The 23,875-nt window shown below is 35.0% G+C and overlaps 1 protein-coding gene across 3 annotated transcripts in view; it reads right to left on the minus strand.

The window, feature by feature from the left end:
* Positions 1-415: 415 nt before the first annotated feature.
* kcnd2 (potassium voltage-gated channel, Shal-related subfamily, member 2) overlaps positions 416-23,875 on the minus strand; it is a 96,592-nt gene continuing 73,132 nt past the window's right edge. The window contains exons 2-7 of one of the 3 annotated variants that reach the window (XR_005950752.1): positions 10,988-11,150; positions 8,448-8,546; positions 8,029-8,124; positions 5,129-5,370; positions 4,548-4,644; positions 1,196-1,270 (exon numbers count right to left, since the gene is read on the minus strand). Coding sequence is in view for 2 of the 3 variants with exons in the window: in XM_041257651.1 (XP_041113585.1) it covers positions 1,093-1,270; positions 5,129-5,370; positions 8,029-8,124; positions 8,448-8,546; positions 10,988-11,150 (778 nt within the window). In the remaining variant the exon portion in view is untranslated. Of the gene's footprint in view, positions 1,271-4,547; positions 4,645-5,128; positions 5,371-8,028; positions 8,125-8,447; positions 8,547-10,987; positions 11,151-23,875 lie in introns of all 3 variants that reach the window. The other 2 variants (XM_041257651.1, XM_041257652.1) reach the window with 2 other exon arrangements.

Consider the following 23,875-nt stretch of genomic DNA (forward strand, 5'->3'; position numbering starts at 1 on the left):
GAAACATTTCATACCACAATATACAGTCCCTACTAAAAAATCTGTTCGTCTTAAATGAAGAAGTTTATATTTTACAAGGGACAAAGTCACCACTATGCTCTAGATGTATTAAAATGCACAGAAAGGCCCATGAAATCCCATTTAAAAGTGGAGAGTTCATGTTTATCTATGGGCTCCGACACACAACAAATGAGAAAATATACAAAGACTAGTTTGAGTCCGTTGTGATCTATGAATGACATCACCTTTGCATTTCCATATCAAAGTTCTCAGTCATATTACTCTTATAAATATTTATATATATATATATATATATATATATATATATATATATATATATATATATATATATATATATATATATATATATATATATATAAAACCAATATCACAGAAATTTCTTTTGCCACTGATTTGCTAAACAGTGTTTTAGTGTAAAATACTGAATATATGGAAAACAGTATGTACAGTAAAGTATTCAGCAACCATTGCAGTAACCATCTTGAGAGCCACATATATTGGCACAGATTGGCTTCTGGACAAACCACAAGTGTTCATGCCTATTAAGAAAAGTTTACTGTTGAGTTACAGCTGCAGATACTCTGTATAGCACATGCGCTAGGACTGTGGTGTTGCACCATGTTCAATGTATTCAGTAGGGATCCTCCCACCTCCATATCATTTTAAACAAATTGAAAGTTTTACTTGATGAGCCCAGAGTTGCTGTTGATATTTTCTTTCAAGTCATAGACCAGGTATTAAAACACACACACACAATTTCTAATGAAAGAAGCATCAACACCTAAAGTCTCATTGTGCTCATCTGATTTCACTCTCAGAATATTTGTCACCATCTCAGTTTCACCTAGGAAGGTCCAACCTCTTTGATATACACAAAATACAAAGTGTAAAGGGTTAATCATTTGATTCCCTCAAAAACTGTACACACTGCCTCAACTATCACTCAGGAAAATAAAAGCCCTGAATTTCTTTCTTTCTTTCTTCCTAGCCAGACCTATCACAAAAAAACTGGACAGAACCAGAACATGTGCTTTTGAGGCCTTTTTTAGTGTCCAGAAAAAAAAAAAAAGTTTATAATGCTGAAACTTTCACTATGTTGCGCTGAGAGTAGTCCGGAGAGTCTGACGTGTTGTTCCCTTCAGGTGATGTGACAGGTGGAGTCCGGATGCTTATTATTGCTGCAGTGACATACGGATGCTCAGAGTTCCGTTGGACTGTGTCTTCCATCTTGGCATTTAAACTGGAACGACTGCAAGAAAAAAAAAAAAAAGAATATATAGTTACTGTTGGTAATTACTGCAGAAATGATCCAGCCAGCTCATTTAGGGTCACCTGCTGCTGTCTCACGACTCTCCTAGCAAGAGCCTATAGAGCAAAGGATTCTGCAGACACTTTACCATCTGGAATTTAGGAGGTGGAGACAATGGCTTCACAGTACAGACTTCACTACCAGGAATTATGTGACAAAGCATTTATCAGAAGAGAAAAAAAAAATCTTATGATATTGTTTTTCTAGTAATCTTTCCAGCATTCTAGTTGACATATTCTTTTTAAAAACAGGTAAAATTGGAACCTCATGCCTTCTTGTGTTGCTACAGAGACATAAACACGTATAACTGGTTATAGGTGAACACTTGCTACTGCCGAACCTGAAAGCTTATTGCATTGCGGTTATATAGACTTACAAGATGCATTTTAATTCTTTAAAGAGATACATAGTAAAAACCTGCCTAATCCTACCCTCTACATACTGGGCTTTTGTATCTGCATAATTTTGGGGTCCCAACCAGATCCCTATTAAATATAATGGTGTGATTCAATCTACAATCATAAGTTGTGGGATGTATTGAATGTGCTGTTAGCAGATGGGGGATATGTTTTTGAGAAGTAAAATGCAGTGTCACTCAGACGCACCCCTAGTTAGATAGCTGCAATTGAGTTACATGTGCTTTTATTTTGTGCTCCAGTTATTAGAATAGACAAGTTAAACAATGCTCATTTTCCTACATGATAATTACAAAAATTAACAGACAAGAACATAAAAAGTTGTAAGTCCTTTCTGTCTAACACCAAATTTAAATTGATTGTGCAGTCTGACGTGCACACATATCCTGTGAGTATGGTACATCTGCAATAAGACGCTTGTCTACATAAAGGAGAAAGTAACATTTCAATTAATACAACCCTTGGGTATTACAAAGCTTACCATTCCCTCCCAGTTTTTTTCCCCTACATTTTTTAAACTAAACTCCCATCACATTTTCTTCTCAGAACATACATCCACCTCAGCTTTAGATTGAATCTACCCCCAAGTGGGACTGTTAAATAACACCTATTTTTATTAATATCCTATCTTTGGCTAGAGGTTGGTAAAAATGACTCTTAGACATAGGTGCCTAACCCCATGGGGCAGAAGGGGCATGTGCCCCCCACACACACACTTTGAATATTTTGGCCATCCACGTTTTTCATTCATTATTTATGTATTATACCTTGCTGTGTTTGGCATTGGAGTGCTTTAAAATCTTTAAAATAAAATGGAAAAGTATTCAGAGGATGGGCCACATTTATAAACAATCACAATAAATTCTCCCTATACGAACTTATTGGTTTGACCCAAGGTCTGCACCGTGGCTAACGTTAGCAAACAGTAAGAAAAAACTTTGTTAAGTGATTGTGAACTCGGCAGGCGGTCAGGAGAGACGACTGTATGAAATATTAATAATTAAATATAAGCATATATTTTGTATTTATTATTCGCAAAGATATCTGAACAAAGAGAAGAGTATAAGACTATTATTAAAAGAAAAAAAGGTAAGGAAGAGAGAATATCAGACCATTATTAAAAATTTAATAATGCTGGGTTTTAGAATAAAAAATTAGGTTAATGTTACCGCAGGGCCATGAACAAATTCAAGTTCAATTCCCACCAGCATCTTTTATTTTTAACTTAGATTAAGCAATAGTAAATATTTTTTAAAAAGTGACACTTCAAAATCACACAAGCCTGCTTTTACTTTAGTGAAAACGTTGGCTACGATTGTTTTTTCATATAAAAACGTGTAACTTAGTTGTTCTTTGTGGATATTAATGTTCAGCTTTCATATCCAAACTTACTAATAGATACTCTTAGATTTCAGTATATCATTGACTCCATTGGTCTGGGGCAGGTAAGTTTCACATACTTGGTGCATCAGGTTTTATGTATTTATTTATTTTGGTGCCTAAGGATGGGGGAAGTGGGAGTGCTTTCGGTGTGGCCCAACACAGCTGTACTCTTGTTAACATATGAGCAGCACTGCCTGTAAGTTTGTCATGAATCGGCTGTGTGAGGACTGGCATTTAATGTTTCAACCAATTAGCACTAAGCATTGCAAAGTGAGGGCTTATTATTTTAGTCCATCAGCACCAAGCACTGCCCTGTTATAGAGTGTTTACTTTCTGAAAGTCTCGTAGCATCTGGTTTCGCTGTGATAACTGAGCTCAGCAATGTCTGATGACAAAACGTGAAAAACACTCTCTAGCTTCCTGCACTACATTTTAAAACAAAGCCAAACAAGGAATATTTGAACTGTTAACATATATATCTCAACAAACATGTTGTACATGTTATTATTTGTGTTTGTGTAGCATGTCCCTTTAATAAGCAGCATGTTGGAGTTATAGGTACTGTACAGCATTGTGCAGATATGCCACTGGAACCGGTTCTGCCATTTAGTGCTACTTGTGTTTGTACTTAATAGTTAGTAAATAGTCTATATTTTATGCTGAAACACCTGTCCAATTTTATGGGTTTACTATTACAAAAATAGGAACTTGAAAAAGATTCAACAATAAAAATTTGGTTTACCACAGCTTCTTAGAAACAAATTCGCCTCGTTATGCTCGGCAGTTCTTCTTTACCTTTGCCACCCCACTATTAAACAAAGTTAGGCGCTCCTGCTCTGATATATCAATCACATTTTTGGACAGGGCAAATGGTGAATACTGCAGGTACAATGGAATGGAAAAATACAGTTGTGAAATAAACTGTAACTGATTTATAGCAGTGCTAGATCATTTGACTAATTGTCAACAACTAAAGACATGTGTGTGTGTGTGTGTATATGTGTGTATATATATATATATTTTATTTTGCTACCTGAAATTGGTATGATGAAATTAAGGCTGTAAGCGGAGATCAAGAGAACTGGTAACTTTCACAATTCATAATGACTTTCTGGCATGAAAAAATTATACTTGTAGCAATAAAGTACAAATTTACATTGTGGGATTGTCGTAACATTAGCTTAACGATATGGGGTACATATTTCTTTAGTGCAACCAGATTCAGTAATCGTACTTGTAATTAAATGTTTTAATATCTTCTGAATAATCAAATAGAGACAGGAACTAATTAAATGGATTTAAAGTAATGTGGTAATAGTCATTATCCTCACATCCAGACTGCATGAGGTCAGTTAGCACTATTATAATATAACCAATAGAGGTGATCACACAGAATGGATGTTCAGGCTGGGGCTGACCCTGTTTCTGCTGCCTCTGAATCTGCTGCTGTTCCTGTTGTTGAGGCTGCTGTTGATGATCCTGGATCATTAGGGGGTGATGGTCAGACAACTCCTGCTGAGACAACGAACAGGAAGCCTAACTTCAACCACAAGGAAACAGAAACTGTTTGGAGCGTTGGAGAACCTCAGGCCACCTTGCCATTAAAGTCTGCTTTGATGATTTTTCAAAATATATAGTTTACTGGGAATTTGGCAAGCAAGTTGACACTGTACTATACAGGATATTACATCTGAATCTGAATGATTTTTTTTTTAAATCTACTTTGTTGTCTATAGTGATTTAGTATTTAGGCTTCTGTAAAACGATTTCTTTTTTTTTTTTTTTTTTTTAATTATCAGGTTAAGAAGATGAAAATGTTTTGAGAGCTTCAGCAGGTGTATATTAGTAATTACTGGTCATGATTGGATGGACACTTGCTGGTAGACCTGACTGGTAAAGGACACCACCTGGTATCAACTATATTTCTTAAAAATGAATGCGTCACTCTGAATGTTGTTGTAATAAACCAAGGACCTCTTTTGCTATGTTCAGGAAGTACCTGTTAGATATCACTGGTCTCTCCTGGATTTGTATCGTGCTGAGCTCCTGCAAACTCCCTGCATGGCTGCCTGACATGTTGGAGTTGGGGAGGCGGAAGGTCTTCTTGTTCCGTTTAGAGCAGCAAGTGGAGGTGAGCCCATGCTGAGAGGAGATGGATGAACAGCGAGAGCCTGGAGGGTTAACCGATGAGACTTCCATGCAGTTCTTCTCATAGGTCTCTTCATCCACAAACTCGTGATTCTAATTACAAAAAAAAAAGGAAAGGAGAGGAGAATAAGAGCTAGGGTTCCTGTAGACTTAGGTCTGTATTTTACTTGTTCTGTTTATAGACTAATCTTCCAAATAATTATTAAACATTAAACTCCATTGTATACCAGTGATACAAATAATAACCTTGCCTAAAGTGTCCCCCTCCTTAAATCTCAAGGTAGAGTTAAATCTCAAGGTAGACTTAAATTCTTCAACTCATTGCTAAACTGTCATTACTACAACTTGTGTAACTTAGTGGCATAATATTTGGGTATAATATAAGAGGCACTGCTGGTCAACTAAAAAAACAAAGATATAGGGTCAAGAGTGAAAAGAAAAACACGACAATCAGAAGCAGCTTTTTCACTCATTGACTTGCTAATAAAAACATTTTTTTTTCAATTCCAATGAGTATTTACAGAGGTGAATCTAAATCTACATACTACATAATCTCTTTAGTGATTATATTTATAAACACATGGAACAGCAAGAGGGTCCTACTACACTGTAAAGAACTGAACAGCAGTAGTATTTTTGATCAACCTGCCTTTAGAGCTATTGAACAGACACAATGCGTACTGTATTTGCCCCAGACACTATAGCATTAGTGAGTGATTCACCAACTGTCTCTACCAATAAATGACCTACATTTCCAGAATGTAGCTGCTATAACTGTAGCGTTAAGGGATACTTAATAGAATGTGTAAACTGAACAATCGATCGTATTCATATGTACGGCGCCCAGGAATTAAAGTCCTTTACATTATAAAAAGTTGCTGAGTGAGCACCTCATACTGTAGGCTAGGCTCAGTTTATGCAGTATCCATATGATTTAGTTGTGTTTGTTTATATATTTATTAAAAAAAAAAGAATATGGAACAAATCAGGCAACAAGGTGGAGAAGTGGAGTGCTGCTTTAGGGTGTAGCCGGGAGGAGGCAGATTTAAGGGCAAAATACACGAGGAAAGGGGCTGATGTATGGGTGATGCATCTACGATGAGGTGAGTCACTGTTCTCTTGAACTAACCAATCAGGCGCTATTTTAAAAGCAGTCATGCCAGCATATGCCAATGTAAGTGCACAGCTGTTATGCAGAAGTCCATGTGGCTTTAATAATGTGGAATAAGTTATTGCCATTTAACATGGCCAAAGCTTTCTGTATGATCAGATATAACCATTCAATTCAAAGAAACAACACAACATAAAAAAAAAAAAAATGAAATGCATCTAAATCATACTCACTGATAAACATACACACACACACACACACACACACACACACACACACACACACACACACACACACACACACACACACACACAACCACAGAGCAGACAAACAACCAGTAACTGTCACAGTGGCCACTATTATAATACACAACTTAAAAAGGAAACAATACTGCTTCAGCTACATTGAATGAAAACACTTGAATAGTACCTTTATGAGCGATGAAGAAGAAATTGATAAGAGGGGATAATCCACATGATAGGATAATCCCTACATGATAACACGACAACAGGGGAATAAAAAAACCTCAATGACAACTCCAGATCATGTGATAAGCAATTACTGCATAAGCATGAGAGATGAAAGAGTATGATGCATTTTGAGGTAACATATATGCACTATTGTATCTGTACCTAATAAAGTCCCTAGTGCACTGTGCTTTTCTTGTTAACTACATTTGCAGACACAAGTCTGTATTATAGCTCTCACTTAGTTACTTTTCTAAATACCCTATTACAACCCTGTGCACATTATACCGTACATTGTTTTACATTGTTTATTACTGTTTCCTAAGATGTAAGAGTAGGTTACTTTGGGTTTCTAGTATCAATAGACATCTTTTCGGTTGCTGGAGGATATAAATACACCTTTTGTAAATTGGGAAACATGTTCAAACTTGTCACGATACATGTTTAATTACTCATCAGCTGTGACTCATTTCAGTGCTTGTTGTATAAACACAATTTAAAAAGGGCATGCTAAATCAAACTATGTAGAAGAATGCAATATCTCACTGTCAACCTGTATTGTGTCTTTTTTTTATAGCACCCATGCCTTTATAGTACAGTAAGCTACACATTACGTGTTGATGGGTGGCATTTCTCGATAGTTACAAAACAATCAGGTAGTGCTTAACTCTCTTAAATCTAGGAATGTGTAGTATATGAGAAATGATGAATATAACTATTGAGAAAAGAATGTTTCATTCCTATTCTACATTTTTATCAGTGTTGGGCTTGAACTAGTCATCTTATACAGACTTTTGCAAATCTGCACCCTGCAAGTCCAAACTGACCTGTAATGTGAAACATGCTACCGGTGTGCTACCGTGTTATATATATATATATATATATATATATATATATATATATATATATATATATATATATATATATATATATATATATATATATATATATATATATTGTAAGGCTAACTGAATATTTTTCCTGTATTATATTCAGTAACACTACAAACAAACATGTTACAATTTGATGTCCAAAATATCATTTGGATGTGCATTTTAGCACAAAAAATAAAAAGTCAATCAAGAAATGTAATGCATTTTTAAAATCTCTACTTACTTTCCCATAACATTTGAATCGGATAGGTATATATTTTTGAATAGCTGGATTTCTTACCGTGGTTTTCTCTAGGCAGTGCAGTAAGTGATGATGCTCTTTTTCAAACGATAAGTTGGTTTTATTAAGGAAGGCCTGTCCTGCTTCTTTTGAGGCCTTAAAACATATAAAGAAATATTACATACAAGAATATTTGCACATCATTTTCTTGATATCTGAATGAAAGGAAATAAAGTCACATCATTGTAAATAAGTTTCCCATAAACCCTGACATGGGCATTGCTTTCTTTATGATCAGATATAACCTTAAGTTCAGTCTCCATTATAATTTGCAAACATACGATCTTACTGAAATTGTTACCAGCTATGCTAAGAAAGGTATTATTGTGTTGACCTAATTGATCATGGTTCAACTAAAATGAACTTATAATGGATTTATCCCATACCTTAGGCACTACTCTATCAGTTATGACCATTACCTGCTCAGGTGTATCGGTCAGCAAGCCATTGTGTTTGCTCTGCATATAAGCATTAGCGCTCCCGCTCTTCGCCATTCGAATTCTAGCAAGTCTCGCTTTCTGTTTGGAAAACACACGCCATTTAGCTTTCTATACCGACTGTCTATTTATCAGTCTTTATCGTTTACCTTATAAAAGTTCTAATTAAAGTGAAGAACAAAAACACATGGTGAGAATGAAGCTCTCTCTCAAAGTTGCACAGGAGAAAGGAAGACACTGGCATTAGCCGTTTCCATCTCATTTGCCTCAACAGTTTTAATATTTCTAAATTTGATTGAACAGCCGAGTGCACTATTAAAAGCTGAAACATGGTTTCAAAACAAACAAAAGAAAAAAAAAAAAGGCATTTGTACTTTTCAGTCAAGTAAACCATATGATGAATTCAGTAATTTCCTTATGTTTAATCTTTTGAATCATGGCTAGAAAAAGCCTTTATGTCATTTTAAGACAGGGGAAACAGGGAAATAATTCATTCTGAGAAAAGATGTGCCTTCATGAATCTTCTTTAGTTATATTTAGTTAAGATATTTTAATGAACACTTACGAACACTAATGATATTTACTATATTTGTCTTTATCTTATAAAAGCACCCTCATAATATATATATATATATATATATATATATATATATATATATATATATATATATATATATTTTTTTTTTTTTTTTTTTTTTTCCATGTAAATCTCCTATACAGATTATCATTTTACATGGTAAACTTTCACTGAGTTCATTAGAATAATGAGGAGGTTTATTTATGTACTGTATCAACAACTTTGCATAGGGTTATGACACAATTATCAGTCATATAGATATCAAAAAACTGAGAATGTTTAGCCTTACTCCTAAAATCAAGATTGCTAAAAAAAAATTAAAAAAGAGGACAATTTTACATTAATGGTCAGGGTTTTGGTTTTTGGCCCTTATGTTAAATTCTGAAGTGGCCTAATTCCTTTGGAGACTTGGTTAACTTGAAAAGCAGACTGTTGTTTTTGGGAATGCTTTTCCACTGGTTTTGCATTTCTGTCCTTGGATACTGGCAGGAATAAACTTATTTTTCTCAAGGGCCTCTTGTGTAAAGTATTGACTAACTGTTCTAAATTAAGAGCAGAGAGCAAACAGTGAGCTATCATGTGATATTGTATGGTTCAAAAATACATTCTTGGAGGTCTCTGAGGAATGGATGGGAAAAATAAGTACTTACTAAAATGAATCATTGTTGTACAGTATAGTCAACTAAATATTTATCGTGCACACAGGTTAAATTAAAATAAACTGCAGCTAGACATAAATATATCCCTTAACCTAATTTGAGACATGCAATATAGCTAAAAGATTAATTGTACAAAAAAAGATGAACTACATTGAATAGTTTACAATAGACTTTTCTATCAACCAGTTATCATTTCATATGTGATACAAATTAGACTTTATTGAACAAAGTATAAACTGTATTTATATGACCAAATGGAGTCCAAACTTTGATCAGAAGAACTGGGATTTTGTTGTAATGAGAGGTATTTATATTTTGAAGGGCAGTTCATTAAAATATGTGTCAATGGCTGCAGTGGCAAAGTTGGTATGCCTGCATTTTCATTAGCCACATACTGCATCTTAATATTTTTGGGTCAGTTATACTTCATAATAAGCAGGTGCCACACAAAGAGCCAGTCTAAAAAACACAAAGGCAAAAATTGTTTGCCATTTCATTACTGTACAGTATCTTTCAGTGTCTTCTTTTTTTTTGTTTTAATTAGGAAAATTAATCTTAAGAGGCAGGTACTTTGAATGAAGAGTCCATGCTTGTAAACTGGTAACTGTTCTACCACCGGCCCTTTTTTGATGTTCAATGATTCAAATTAGCTTTGAAAGTTGACATTTGTTTTTGTCAACGTGCCCACCGCAATGCATTTGAAAACTGTATATAAATGTCCAATATTACAGATTTTTTTAAACAAAAGTGGCTATGAAAAATTCTAAATAAGTGAATTATGCTTGGTGTGCATATCCATATCTGCACGATAATAGTGGTATGATTTTCTGCAAAGCTTAAAAAAGGCTCAATACAGTGTTTATTACTCCTGAGTCTGTAGCAGTCAGGGCTTGTTTTATCCTTTTTTTAAAGCATGCTTTTTAAAAAGTAAAATAAAACTGGCAATGGTACATTGAATGTGAGAGTACTTAATATAATAGAATAAACACATGACAGGGCTCTATATGAATAGTGTTAAGAACTGCTTAAGAGGGGTTAAACAATGCTTTGAAAACCCATAAACTAATAAACCCTCTCTTCAGCATTAAAATGGTTTAACTGGACCCCAAACATTATGTATTTAACTACTGACTTTAAAAAACAATCCTTCTGAAAGTCCTTAAAGTTTTGGGCATAGCAGTCTAGATGTCTATTGCAGTACATGAGAAAATATCTTGAAACTTTAACATGACAGCGCAAGTAATAACTGTACCAGCTCTATACCTTTATTAAATGAAACAACGTACCTTCTGAGCTCTGCGCTTGTCAGCTCTCTGATTCTGGTGATATATTCTGCTGAAGTTGGAGACAATCACAGGAACAGGCAGAGCAATAACTAGCACTCCACTCAGGGAGCACACTGAGCCAACAATCTTCCCTACAATCGTCTTGGGAACCATGTCGCCATATCTGAAGTGAAAGAAGTAAAATGGGTTAGTGTTGCTTGTACACCCTCTTAGCATCTTAACCTTATCACATGTAGAGTGTTCTTTATTCGTGATTTATTACTGTGCAAACTGACCTCTCAGTATCATTCTTCAAGTCACATCACACTTCTGTCAATTGATTCAATTGATGTATAAGGGGCTATAATCAATGGTGTTTGTATAACTTGTATACATTAAATACAAGTTATATATATATATATATATATATATATATATATATATATATATATATATATATATATATATATATATAGAATATATACATTGGATAAGCTAGACCTATTCGACATTTTTTTTAATATTATTGTATTTTTAGTGATGTACAGATACGTAAATGATCACAAGGTTACGAAATGTACACTGGGATTTACAGTTATAAAATTTTTTGTCCACAACAGATGAGACATTTATCAGGGATTCCTCTTTTTAATTTTAATTTTTTTTTTTTTAAAGTGCCCATTAGAGGGTACAAGGCTGCTACTACAAATACATTAGATAAGAAAATGAAAAAAAAAAACACTATTTCCCTCTTTGTTTTATTGACTACGTTGCTATGGTATTTTAGTGTCTCTACCTCACTGGTTGGTGGCAAAGCTAAAAAGGAATAATCATAGCATATTAAGAGCTAATATTAAATAATTTGTTTATTATTATACATGCTTGCTGTGAGTCACACCCAGAGTCCAACAAATGCATCTCCTGGAAAGCTTGGACTGGTAACATGAATACACACAAAACATCTTTATCACCTTTTTTTATAGTACTAATTAATTTGGCATTTATTAAATGTATGGCTGTACTGATACATGTAATGTATGTTCATAAGTAGCATATCTTAGTTTTCAGGTTGAGAGTGTATTGCTTGCGCACTCTTTGCTTTGTCAGGCATACAAAGAGTGCAAGAGAAAGTACACTCTCAACCTGATTAGAGGTAACCATCAAACACTTCTAAACATATTGTAAGTCATTAAATAAAAAATGGATAACAATCTGATGTTAACGCACTTAAACAATTAGAAGTGTAGTTGCTGCTAATAGATGTGTGGCAAAGCAAGAGCTATGCCTGTAAACAGTGTGGGTGTTTTGGTGTGTTTTTGTGGTGGTTGGCAGGGATGGGGTTAGTTCCTGTCCTTGCCAAAAATATGTGAGAATGTAGCTGCTCCCAAATAGAATCATTGGTGATAATTTGGAGCAGCCACATCCTATAAAAGCAGAGCCCAGAGCTCCATTAGGGAGACGACCAGGGAGCAGGGAACAAGAGAGGTTTGCTGCCACAGGAAGAGACATAAATGTTCTTGTATTTTTATTTAAAAACTCACTGCGATAGTGCATTGGGTGAGGGATTTTTGGTTTCATGTTGTATTTATGACTTATTTATGTTTAACATTTTTATTATGTCTCACATTCTGTATCGGCAGTTCATCACACAACACTGCCCTACACGTCTCCCTTTGATATTGGTTATCTACAGAAATCTAGCATAGTCACTGAGCTCTCTGCATTCATGGTAATAGCACTTAAACAATGAAATGGTTCAAAGTTACCATCACATCAGTTAAAATGGTTGTCTTTTAGTAATTTTTAGCGTATATCAAAAGCACTGTAGATACCATGAAAATGTGTTTAAAAGTTACTATATAGGAAAAGCTGTTCTCTTGGTCACTATTCAAGATTAGACTCTCTGGATATGTTCAATGAAAGGGAGTCTATTTATACATACAACAGCTGCCCATAGTGCTTCAGCTACTTCCCTTCATGAATGGAAATTCAACGATTATAATAGTCTATATCTTAATTAAACTGACTTTTCTACTATTCTACATCCCTCAGGTCAATTGTAATACACTTCAGCTTTATACAGTGTCAAATATGGTAGCATTAATTGAACGGTCAGTGGTGCTTTGACAAGGAAAGCCCACATTTTATACAGTTAAACCCTGTCAGGATTACTATGTTTACCTTTAATAACCTTGCGAGTATGTATGCTGTGTTGTTTACAGAGGGGGGTGTTATAATTTTAACTGTATGTGTGTGTGTTTATGGGCATACAGTTATTTCTTATAGGACTTTTTCAGTTGGAGACTCTAGAGTGTACAAATCCTAAATATAGTTTATTTTTTTTATTTTTTTTTTTTTTTAGTAGAATGCCCCAGTGATTTTTTACCAAGCTAAGAAGCAGCTGGATCTGTGGAGTGTATTCTCTTCAGCCACAACATTGATTGATAACTAATGCACAGTTGTACATGACGTGACAGGGGGGGGATATGGGGGGTGTATATGGGGGGGGGGGGGGGGGGGGGGGGGGGGGGGGGGGGGGGGGGGGTGTATATGGTGTGTGTGTGTGTGTGTGTGTGTGTGGGGGGGGGGGGGGGGGGGGGGGGGTGGGGGGGTTAATGGTGATTTAGAATAACTGTCATTACTCATGGAATTACATTCCCTCATTTTCATTCATTTAAATTTTTTTATCTTTGAATTTACCTTTTTCATCCCTGATTATTGTATCTGTCATTTCTTTGTTTTTAAGCATAAGCAGGTATAAGCAGGTTTTGCAGCTGTTCCTTTATGCATTCGGACCTCGCAGGAGCCAGTGCAACCAAACTTTGCATGGCCTCCTCTTTCATCCAAAAATGATAAAAACCAAAAAAATTAATAAAGTTAGGAAAATGGGTTTGAGTGTATTGTACGACACCCAAGATTGGTGACTTATAGGAAACAGTCAGGCTACCATTCTCCAATTTGCCATGCTTGAAATATTAAAATATAGAATTTCCATGGGCAACGCCAGGTACTTCAGTTAGTAATCTATAAACCTCCAAACCTCAGAAGTGCAGTGCTACTTGTTACTCTGATATGTATTTGTCTTTTGATTGTTGGCTGTTTTTTTAAAATACATTTTGTTGTATTTCCTTTAGAATGGTACTGCAGACAATGTCACAATCTATAACAGGACATGTAGATGTTGGTGTATAACCAAGATGGGCTTGATCTTATTGATGTACAGTCCAGTACATATGGGGTAGCCATTTCAGATAGATACAAAATAATAAGATGTTGCTTCATTTGTTTTAGATCTGTGTTTTTTAGATTTAGTAGGATGATGACCAAACTGAAAATCTACAAACAGCTAACCATCATTCTGGCTATATGCTGCAGCCACAATAGAATTTTAGAATTGATCAGCTCGTATAAAAACCTAACAATGACTCCCAATAAATTAACTTGGAATGGACATGTATACACTGTAGCTGGAACACCCACACAATCCACTGCAAGGATCAATACTGCTAGCTTCCATTTTACCGGATGCTGGTTTGTTTTAAAATTGGCTGTAATGGGGGTGGCAGCAAATATGCATAACTGCTACAAACTTTTATAAGATTTTAAAGCAGATTAATACTACCACAATATATGAAATGACATTTAAAATGAACAGTGTTCCCCCAGTATATAAAATTCATCCACTTTGGCAGAAAACAACATTTAAAACAACAATTTAAAACTCAACAAATCATGATGTGTCCTAAACCTAATACATGGTCAGCAAAGGACAGAACCATTATGTCAATATACCAGATGAAGAGAATGATGGAAACCATGTCTACACAAATAAAATACAAAGATATATGTATACTTCTATTTCTCATTTGTTCCAACAAAAATAGCCAAATATTAAAATTATTATGGTGCTGCTCGATCTCTCTACTGTTTAGTGGGGTCCCATGCAGCTTGCCTCTCACGGAATGTGCAATAAACCACTTTGAAGCAGCTGAGTGCACTAATGAACCTAAAATATATACTTCAGGTCAATTATAATTTTGCTTTTGCTGTTCATTCAATACAGTATGGACTGTCATCAAGGTTGTGTATATCCTGAAATGCCTTAACTGCTCAGGAAACTGCTGAAATACAAAATGAGTTTAGGCAGTTTGTGTTACATTAAATTATGTACCTTGAAGAGTGTACTTGTTTTATAACCATTGAAATACTGGAACAAGCAGTAAAGTTAAATGTGGGGTTTCCAGATAAAACATAAAACGTATGTTTTGGCTAGTGACAAAATTGAATCTTACAATATTTTAATGTATTTATGTAGAGATGTTTATCAGTAAATAAATAAAACATTTTAAGGGTATATTTATCATAATAACCTAAAGTATCAATTTTAGCTTTCACTTTCGACATCCTTCTCTAATTGTATTTGACAAAGCATGAATAAATCAATTTAAAACAGAATGGACTCTTACTCATTTATCAGCATCCTTTTAAATATCCTTTTTACTTATACTTCTTGTTTAATCATTTTGTGGGGATGTTTATAATCATGCTTCATTGCTTTAATTCACAGGTTTGCTGATATCATATTGCTCTTTGAACCCATTTCCCATTGTCAGACAGTGCAAGTTGATTTTTCCTTGATAACATTTTGAGATACACAGAAATTACTTTTAAATGGGATTTGTGCATTGCGTCATTAGTAGAGTTTTCTGCACGATAAATAGTACAATCATTTAAAAAATATGTATCTAGACAATCTAGATCAATTATGATTATCAATACTCTAACTTAAGAATACATTAATAGACCATGTGCCACTTGCTCATATCAAGGGACTGCTCTAAAAAATATTGTTCCATTCCAGCTTTTCAACAGCAGACATTTTTTTTTTTTTAATTAGCTACTAGAACATTAAGCAATCATTGACTTGCATGCTCCAAATCCACAATGTTCAAACTCTCTCTCCCCCTACCCTCCCCAAATGTATGCTTAATAAATAGACCAGATAGAATTTGCATATCTTTATGGAATCATTTGCAAACAAGCTTCTAAAATATAATGCACTAGAAAAGACATTAGGGAAATACAGAATTATAATGCATCAATGATCTGTACCACCAAATTTTCAATTGCATGGTCCATATAATCTCTGTTTAAAATGTATACAACTATCTTGTGAAAGACTGAAGAAAGGAACATAGATAACATTCTACAATGAAGACTGACATACTGGGTGTTTAATCTATAGGTTTCTGTTACTGAAACCACAGTAACGGCATTTTATTTAAGGTTTTCACAATTATTGAAGCAACTTAACCCTTTGAAGCGTTTAGTGTGATTCAAGCATGAATTCAGTATCCTTAGTAGATTTACTAAAACCCCATAATTCTAGTGATATTTTTCTAACTGATTTAGTTTACATCAAAGGCATGTAGCGTTGGAGTCCTGTTCCAGACAGCTTAACATTCTAATTCATGTTTCTTTTTTCCCCCTTGTGGTATTTTAAAAAAGACCTTATTCATATTACACATTTAAACACCTTCAAGCCCTTGTCACATCTGGAACAATAACAATAACAATAACCATTTTAAAAAATCGTTCCAGTTCAAATGAATGGAGGTGGTCACACCACAACGTTAACGATCATTGTAAATGATAACGATAGCTTTCAGAGTGATTTTTCCTGCTACAATGATAATGATAAATGTTCCTGGTCAATCAGGACTCTATTAAATGTGAAATCATCACATACCTGGTGTTATTATATATATTATTTTAAACACAATAAACAGTAAATACAGGCATTGCAATGATTTACTACAAAGAAGACTGCCATCCACTGTTCGACCTAAGAACAGCACGATGGAAAACTGGTTCTAGTATACATCAAGGAATCTTTTTTTTCTCTTTTCTTCTCTCTGTCCTATGCCTTCTGTTGGTCTAATACAATAAGAGTATTTCTTAATGTTCCTCATCACTGTCCCTCACCTTGCTGGAAATAAAAGTGGGCATGTACTAAAAGTTGATTGGCATTTGCTATACAATAAGTCATAGCCCTTTTTCGCTCTGTTGTGACTGCTCCATAAATGATTTATGGTTATCGTTATCATTATCGTTATTGTTATCATTCCAGGCGTGACCGGGGCTTTAGGTTGCATTGGAAGTGTTTCAAGCTATCATGTTGGGCGCCATCAATTTTCAATTTCAATTTTCAATATTGCCTGAAGTCCTTTACATTCAACACAAGAGACTCAAAGGCATCCAAAAAGTTGTGTTTTGTAATTGTCAACATCCTTCAGGGGCTGCTGAGTTTTTTTTTATTTTTTAAATGAGCTGGCAATGTGTCACAACATCATTTACGTGGTTATTTTTAATGGGTTTCATGATAAACTGAAGAGTGGTTTGACAATACTTGTTGTATTAAATATGCTTAAGGTGGTAATTATGAATATTTAAACAAATGTGACCAACACAACCATAGTAAACTTTCTGTAAATGTTACTTGCACATACAGTAGTCATGACCTGGTACAGAACAGTATACCTATGGGTACTTTGCACACAGTAAACACAGTGTACTCCATAACACTCCAAAGGCCCAGCTAGGCCAAATTACTGTCCTTTTTTTGCTTTTGGAGCTTAGCAGGCCTGTCTACAGGGAGCCTGTTAATATAATTCACTTGATGTCTTTACCACATTTAAACGTGGGTGAGAATGCTACAAAAAACAGCAATATAATTGAAATTTAAAACAACATGCATAAAAGTCAAGATGCAGACAGACTGGCGTAACAATTAAGACTAGTCTACACTGCAATAGCAGTTACAGTCAAAGGTGGAATATCTCCAAATGCAATGTGTGGGCTTCAAACAGCAACATGTGCAGCAAGACAGTCTCGCAGTGGTCTCTGGAATGGCACTGTTTGCAGAAAAACACCACCAGAATGCATTACTCATGGATCAAGTTGGTCATAATGGATTCAGCCCACAGATGTTGTTGTTGTATAGTATTAGGACAGGCAGCAGTGGCCTGTATCAAAGGAACCTCTAATACTGGAGACACACTCAATGCGCTGGAAGTTACGTTGTCCTACTCATTATCAAGACTACTGTCTAAGCCATTTAGAACAACACAACCAATCTAATACTGTTAATCATTTGAACCAATGGAATGTGGGTGACTTGTCTTGCTTTTACATTTTATTAGAGATCAATAAGAACACATCACTGAAAAGAAACAATATCAGAAATAACATGAACTGTATTTATTAGAAAAAAAATCATACGATTGATTCTTTAAAGTTAGGGATGAAAAAACAATAGTCTACAATTTAACCAAATCTATCTGTTCTACCATGCTAGATTCCTCAAACTGTAAAATTAAAACCCAGTGATAGACTGTTAAAAGAAGAGAAAAAAACAAGAAGTAAACTATATTTCTAGCAACAGGCTTCATACTAGGCCACATGTGGTTGGAGATGACGATGAATTTAAATTTTCTCCCATCTGCAAAGATGGCAAACACTAACTCTATTACCTTGTATTAAAAGTATTTTAAAAGTGAACTCCTCTGGCAGCAGCACTTTAGTTCAGTTTGTCTGTTTTATGTCTCCCTCTCTAAAGATATTTGCATCTTGTTTCTTATTGAAAAATAAACTAACCATAAAACTGTAGAATACCGAGGTAAAATGTAAAGGTTTGTTTCAGGTGATGGCAAAGTATGCAAGGATACTACAGCAAATCCAATATCTGTAAACTGAAATTCAGTTTATGTTTGCTGAAATGAGAAGCTACTTGGGAATATAACAGTGACAACTGAAATTTAGGAGGAGAGTTTAATACTGCACTATAACATCCTTAATAAATTGAGTTAACCCTTTGAGGTCTTATGTCTAACCAGGTCCGACATTACAATTTTCCCTTTCCAGTCCGATGTCGAACCCTGTCCAACATCATCAAAAAGATGTCAAGCAGAGGTCTCTAGTCATTTTTTCTCCAGAAAAAGCATAGAAAACCTTTCAATGGGCGAGTGAGACCGAATGAAGCCGTAAAAAAAGGGGGGCGTATCTGAACAATACACAATCCGCATCCAGCGCTCAAAGAATATCACAGCCATTTGCAGAGCTTTTTGAGATGTTATAGTAATAAAATAATGACTTGGATCGCATTATTGAGGAGTTTGGTGTTAAAACGAGTGATCAGGAGAGGATTTATCAGTATGCATGACTATGAAGAGGTATATGAAAAATACAGCGAGCAAGGGGTGGGACTTGGCTGGAGATGCAATACTGATGTCCTTTTGTCCTTTTAAACATGTTTTACTCTGAAAAAATATATTTTAAACAGTGTGTGTGAAAATAAATTGGACCTGATAAATAAATGGACCACTAAGGGTTAATGGTCTTTCTTTCTTTCTGTGGTTTATTCTATCAGCGTTATTATAACTGTGTTTTTTGCTTTTTCACTAACACTGCAATTTTACCTCACAGCCTTGTATAAAAGAAAAGGTGATTGTGTGACTACCTGTACTATTAATAACATAATTTCTAAATGAGCTATCACTTAGACAATAGGTTTCTGAAAAATAAAGTGTTATACGTCCCCATGTGTTGCTACAACTGTTTAAATAACGTACCTGTAATTTTTCTTTTCATTGTTAACATTCTGACAACTTTTTACATTTATAGCTTTAAAGTCTGTTTCAAAGCTATTTTGAAAATGGTTGCACTAGTGCACTGGGGTTTGAGATCTGTCCTCTCTCTTATGGAAAAAACATATATTTTTAATATATGGTAGAAAAGTATGATCCTTATATTTTTCATATATATCAATCGGCCCATTTTATATATATATTTAAAATATATTAATTTATTTTATATAGATTACAGACTAATAAAAATATATGGTGCACCATATATTTTCAACATATAAAATAAATATATGGATTACAGACTAAAATATTTTTTAAATATATTCCATATATTTTAAATATATATAAAAAGGGGCCAATTTCTATATATGAAAAATATAAGGGTCATATTTTTCTACCATATATTAAAAATATATGTTTTTTCCATAAAGGCTAAATCATGGCAGGAAGAGTGACTAAAAAAAAAAAAGCTCTAGTGCGGCCATTTTGAAAAGAGCTTTGAAACAGACTTTAAGGTGTAAAAAGTTGTCAGGATGTTAACAATGAAAAGAAAAAAATACAGGGACGTTATTTAGTTGTAGCAACACGTGGGGACTTGTAACGCTATATTTTTCAGGAGATGTCTCCAACAGCGGCTAATGCAATGTTGCCACTTTATACTCTACCTCCTCTTTACCCTAGCACTATCAAGAATGACATATAGAATTATATAGAAAGAGAAAAAGATGTAGAAAAACTCTCAAAGCATTCAGCAATGTGACCAACAGGGAAAATAGTGAAGATTAGAACAACAAAGGTCAGTAATTTGAGTTACTATTAAAGGAAATTAGCAGAGTCCTTTTTTTCCCAGTATGAATAAAAGTTGCCTCATTCATTTGCAACTGTCGTAGCCAGCCAGTGTACCTTTTTATTACTGTGGCGTGTTCCGCACCTTTGTATTTATTTGTTTATTATTATTTGTATTATGATTTTTGTAAATATATGATGGCGAAAAGCCAATGTATTATTTGTATATTATTATTATGTGGCAGGACGAGACAGGTGTTGTCCGCCATGTTATTGTTATTGTTTTGTATCGTTTTAGGATACCTCGTGAAGCTGCGTGACTGATCAGCTACTGAGTATTTAATTAGCTGACAGTCACACATCATTATTAAACTCGTGCAGACTATGGCCGAGGGGTAATAAGATAATTACTAGCTAGTTAACCCCTTGGCCATAACATTAAAGACCTGCAGTTTGGCTGCACAGGTGTGTGGGAGCGTGTTCAGAGTGGAGAATGGAGATAGAGAGAGAGAGAGAGAGAGAGAGAGAGAGAGAGAGAGAGAGAGAGAGAGAGGAGGAAGAGGTAATTAAAACATGGAACGTAAACAATTGCTATTCGCGCTGGTTTGCACCAGTGTGCTACTTGTTTGTTATACTAGTTATTATGTGTTTATTCTTTTGGCCAACATGCCCTTTTGTTTTGAAAGTGTTTTGTTTAAATATGTATTTTTATTTGTTTAAGAAAACAGTGAGCGCTGTAGCGTCTCTGTTTGCTCCCCATTCCTTGTTTTGGTTTCATTTTCCTGGGCTGAGGTCACCCCTGCAGCCAGTCTGTTCACAATTATATATATCAATTTTTTAAAATGTTTTTAATTTTTTTGATAAGTATGTGTCAAGGTGCTTTCCCTTGTTTTAGGTGGTCTACAGTTCTAGGTGCCTGCTGTTGAGATATAATGATGTACTTGCAATAAGAACCACTACGAATGATTGCATACATCAGGCAACAAAACGTTTCTTGCTCTTAAATATTATAATTACAAACACTTTAATAATCACTTGGCAAAAATGTTCTGTAAAGATACAAAGTTAAACAACACCTAGAAAGGGCCAACAGATTGAAGATGCACTCAGCTAAAACATTCCAAAAAAGGTGGGCTATACCGCATTGGGATTTTGAACATATCTTTATATGGCTGACCCTTTTTGAAACTTGTATCTTTTTGTTGATTTCACATGTTTCTAGAAAATATCCTTTATTCTGTGTGAGCTGAGCTCCATTTTTTATGCTAAGGTACACATCCGCAGACCTCTTTGTAAAATCAACCCCTTTGTAGAGGTCTATTACTCATTCTTTTTCTTCAGGTATTCACAAACAAAAGAGACAAAAAAGGCTGCAGGGGAACATAAGGAAAGGCCTGGTTTCCATGGCCACTGCATGCACCAGCATTCTCAAAAGGGGGTTAATTTATTGTTCATAATAGGGCTATTTCCATGCATTAATACAAAGCAATATGAGGTCTAATGTAACAGGGAAAGAGTAGCTTTAGAATACATAAATATCAATATAATTTATGAGTAAATTGTGCTTTAAATAAAGAATGACAATTCTCAGTGGAAGGGGATTTAAACAAATATATTGCCATGAAACTGCTCAAAGCAGCTATCGAGCATTTTATACTTACCGTCCCCTGCAAGAAAAGCAAACCCTGGCAACATGGGTATAATGCAGGTGGATGTACACACACCACACTTCAGAGATCTGCACGTACTGTATCCAATTGTGATGAAACGTGCTGAACTTAAGCACAAGTTATATCAGAATCTAGGATTATAGTAAGGCATCTGTCCGTCTGTCTCTATGTGTATTCACATTTCTGAATGTCCATGCAGTGGATGTAGGTCATGCTGGTCAACCTTTTCTGATGTTTCCCCTACATCCCTTTCTTTGGTATCCTTAGTAATGCGGGTGAAAGCTAAGACAACATACATAGATAATGGTTGAAATCAGCAGGGGTTCGAGGTAAGGCGCTCTGTCACCTGTCAGGATACAATGTGAGAAAAAAAAATACCACATTGATGTTCCATGCATTATAGGTGACCTTCAATGTGCTTAGAACTGACCTTTGAGCAAATTGTTCCATTCCCAAGCACTATAAATAATTACTATTACAACTCTAAATAAAGTCCTGGAACTCATAACCACATATTCCTCTTATGAATGGCAGGGCTGCATGTTACTCAAGGTTCTTTGTATTAACAAAAGAGTAAAACAGCTTCAGTCTCCAGTGACAGCTCTTTCCCTACCGAGTAAAATTATTTTAACCACCTTAATTTTAAACCCCACTGTGGAAGTCAGGAGTCAAATTACAGTCTTTTTGGAATTTAAGCATGCCATGACATGTACATCAGTCCAGTAATTACTGTTTCACTAAAGTAATTAGAAATGTAATGGTGATGTATTGTATTGTTCCTGCAGCAAATATAAACAGGACAATAAATACTACAAATGTATATGTTTTATCTTGTCATTTTGCTTTCCATTGAGACACATTATTGTTTTTTTGACTAAGCAACAATCCAGTAATCCTATATATAGCCACAAAGCATTCAGGAATCATCCCCATTAATGGGTAGAATCCTTTGATGCAGCATTTCATACATTGAATACGACACAATCAAATTAGCCTTTGGCACTGTAGCCGCCTGATAAGAATAGGGCACAGGCAATGTCCCTAAGTGTCACCTGTTACTGCCAGTGGACAAATAAAAACACTTGATTAGAGTGGGAATGTCTATGTAATCCTTACCTTGGGTTACTGTAACTAGACTATAATGCTGAATTTGTTTACTGATTGGATTTAAAATGAGACTTGCCTGGATCGTCACGAGGCTGAGGATGCTCATCACTATAGCGACCTATCAGACTCAATGGCTGGATATGATGGCTGGCACACATTCCTATTGGTTTACTGCCTTCACTGATGCCATTAACTGGATCGGTTTCTTTATCAGCATTTATGGAACATGTTAATTTACATTTCTTATTGTACCTAGCACACCACATCTACAGTTGTCATTATCAAAATCATTTTGTTAAAAAAAAAAAAAAAAAAAGACAGGGATGGAATGGATCCTGTTCATAGGATGTTGTTTGACTTTAAGGACAAAAATAAAGTTAATGTCTCACACACACTGCTAGAGATGTTGATTAAAAAGTATTTAAACGATTTCAGTATTTAGAGATGCCATCATTTGAATATAGCATATTTCTTTTATAACCATCATCCCAAGGATTCCTCTTGTCCACTAACCACACAAAGGCCTTAACCCCTGATGTCTTCTGTAATAACAAAGCCAACAAAATGAAACTCAACTAGTAAGTGTTCCCCCATCAGTCTCAGATCAATCAAATCAAATCATCCTTTCTACTGTATCTATAACATTTTGTAAAAAGACTAGAGACATTTAAACACCCACAAGAGGGCACTCTTTCACAAGA

Source organism: Polyodon spathula, chromosome 8 (genome assembly GCF_017654505.1).
Source record: "Polyodon spathula isolate WHYD16114869_AA chromosome 8, ASM1765450v1, whole genome shotgun sequence".
In the NCBI taxonomy this organism is placed as follows: Eukaryota; Metazoa; Chordata; class Actinopteri; order Acipenseriformes; family Polyodontidae; genus Polyodon; species Polyodon spathula.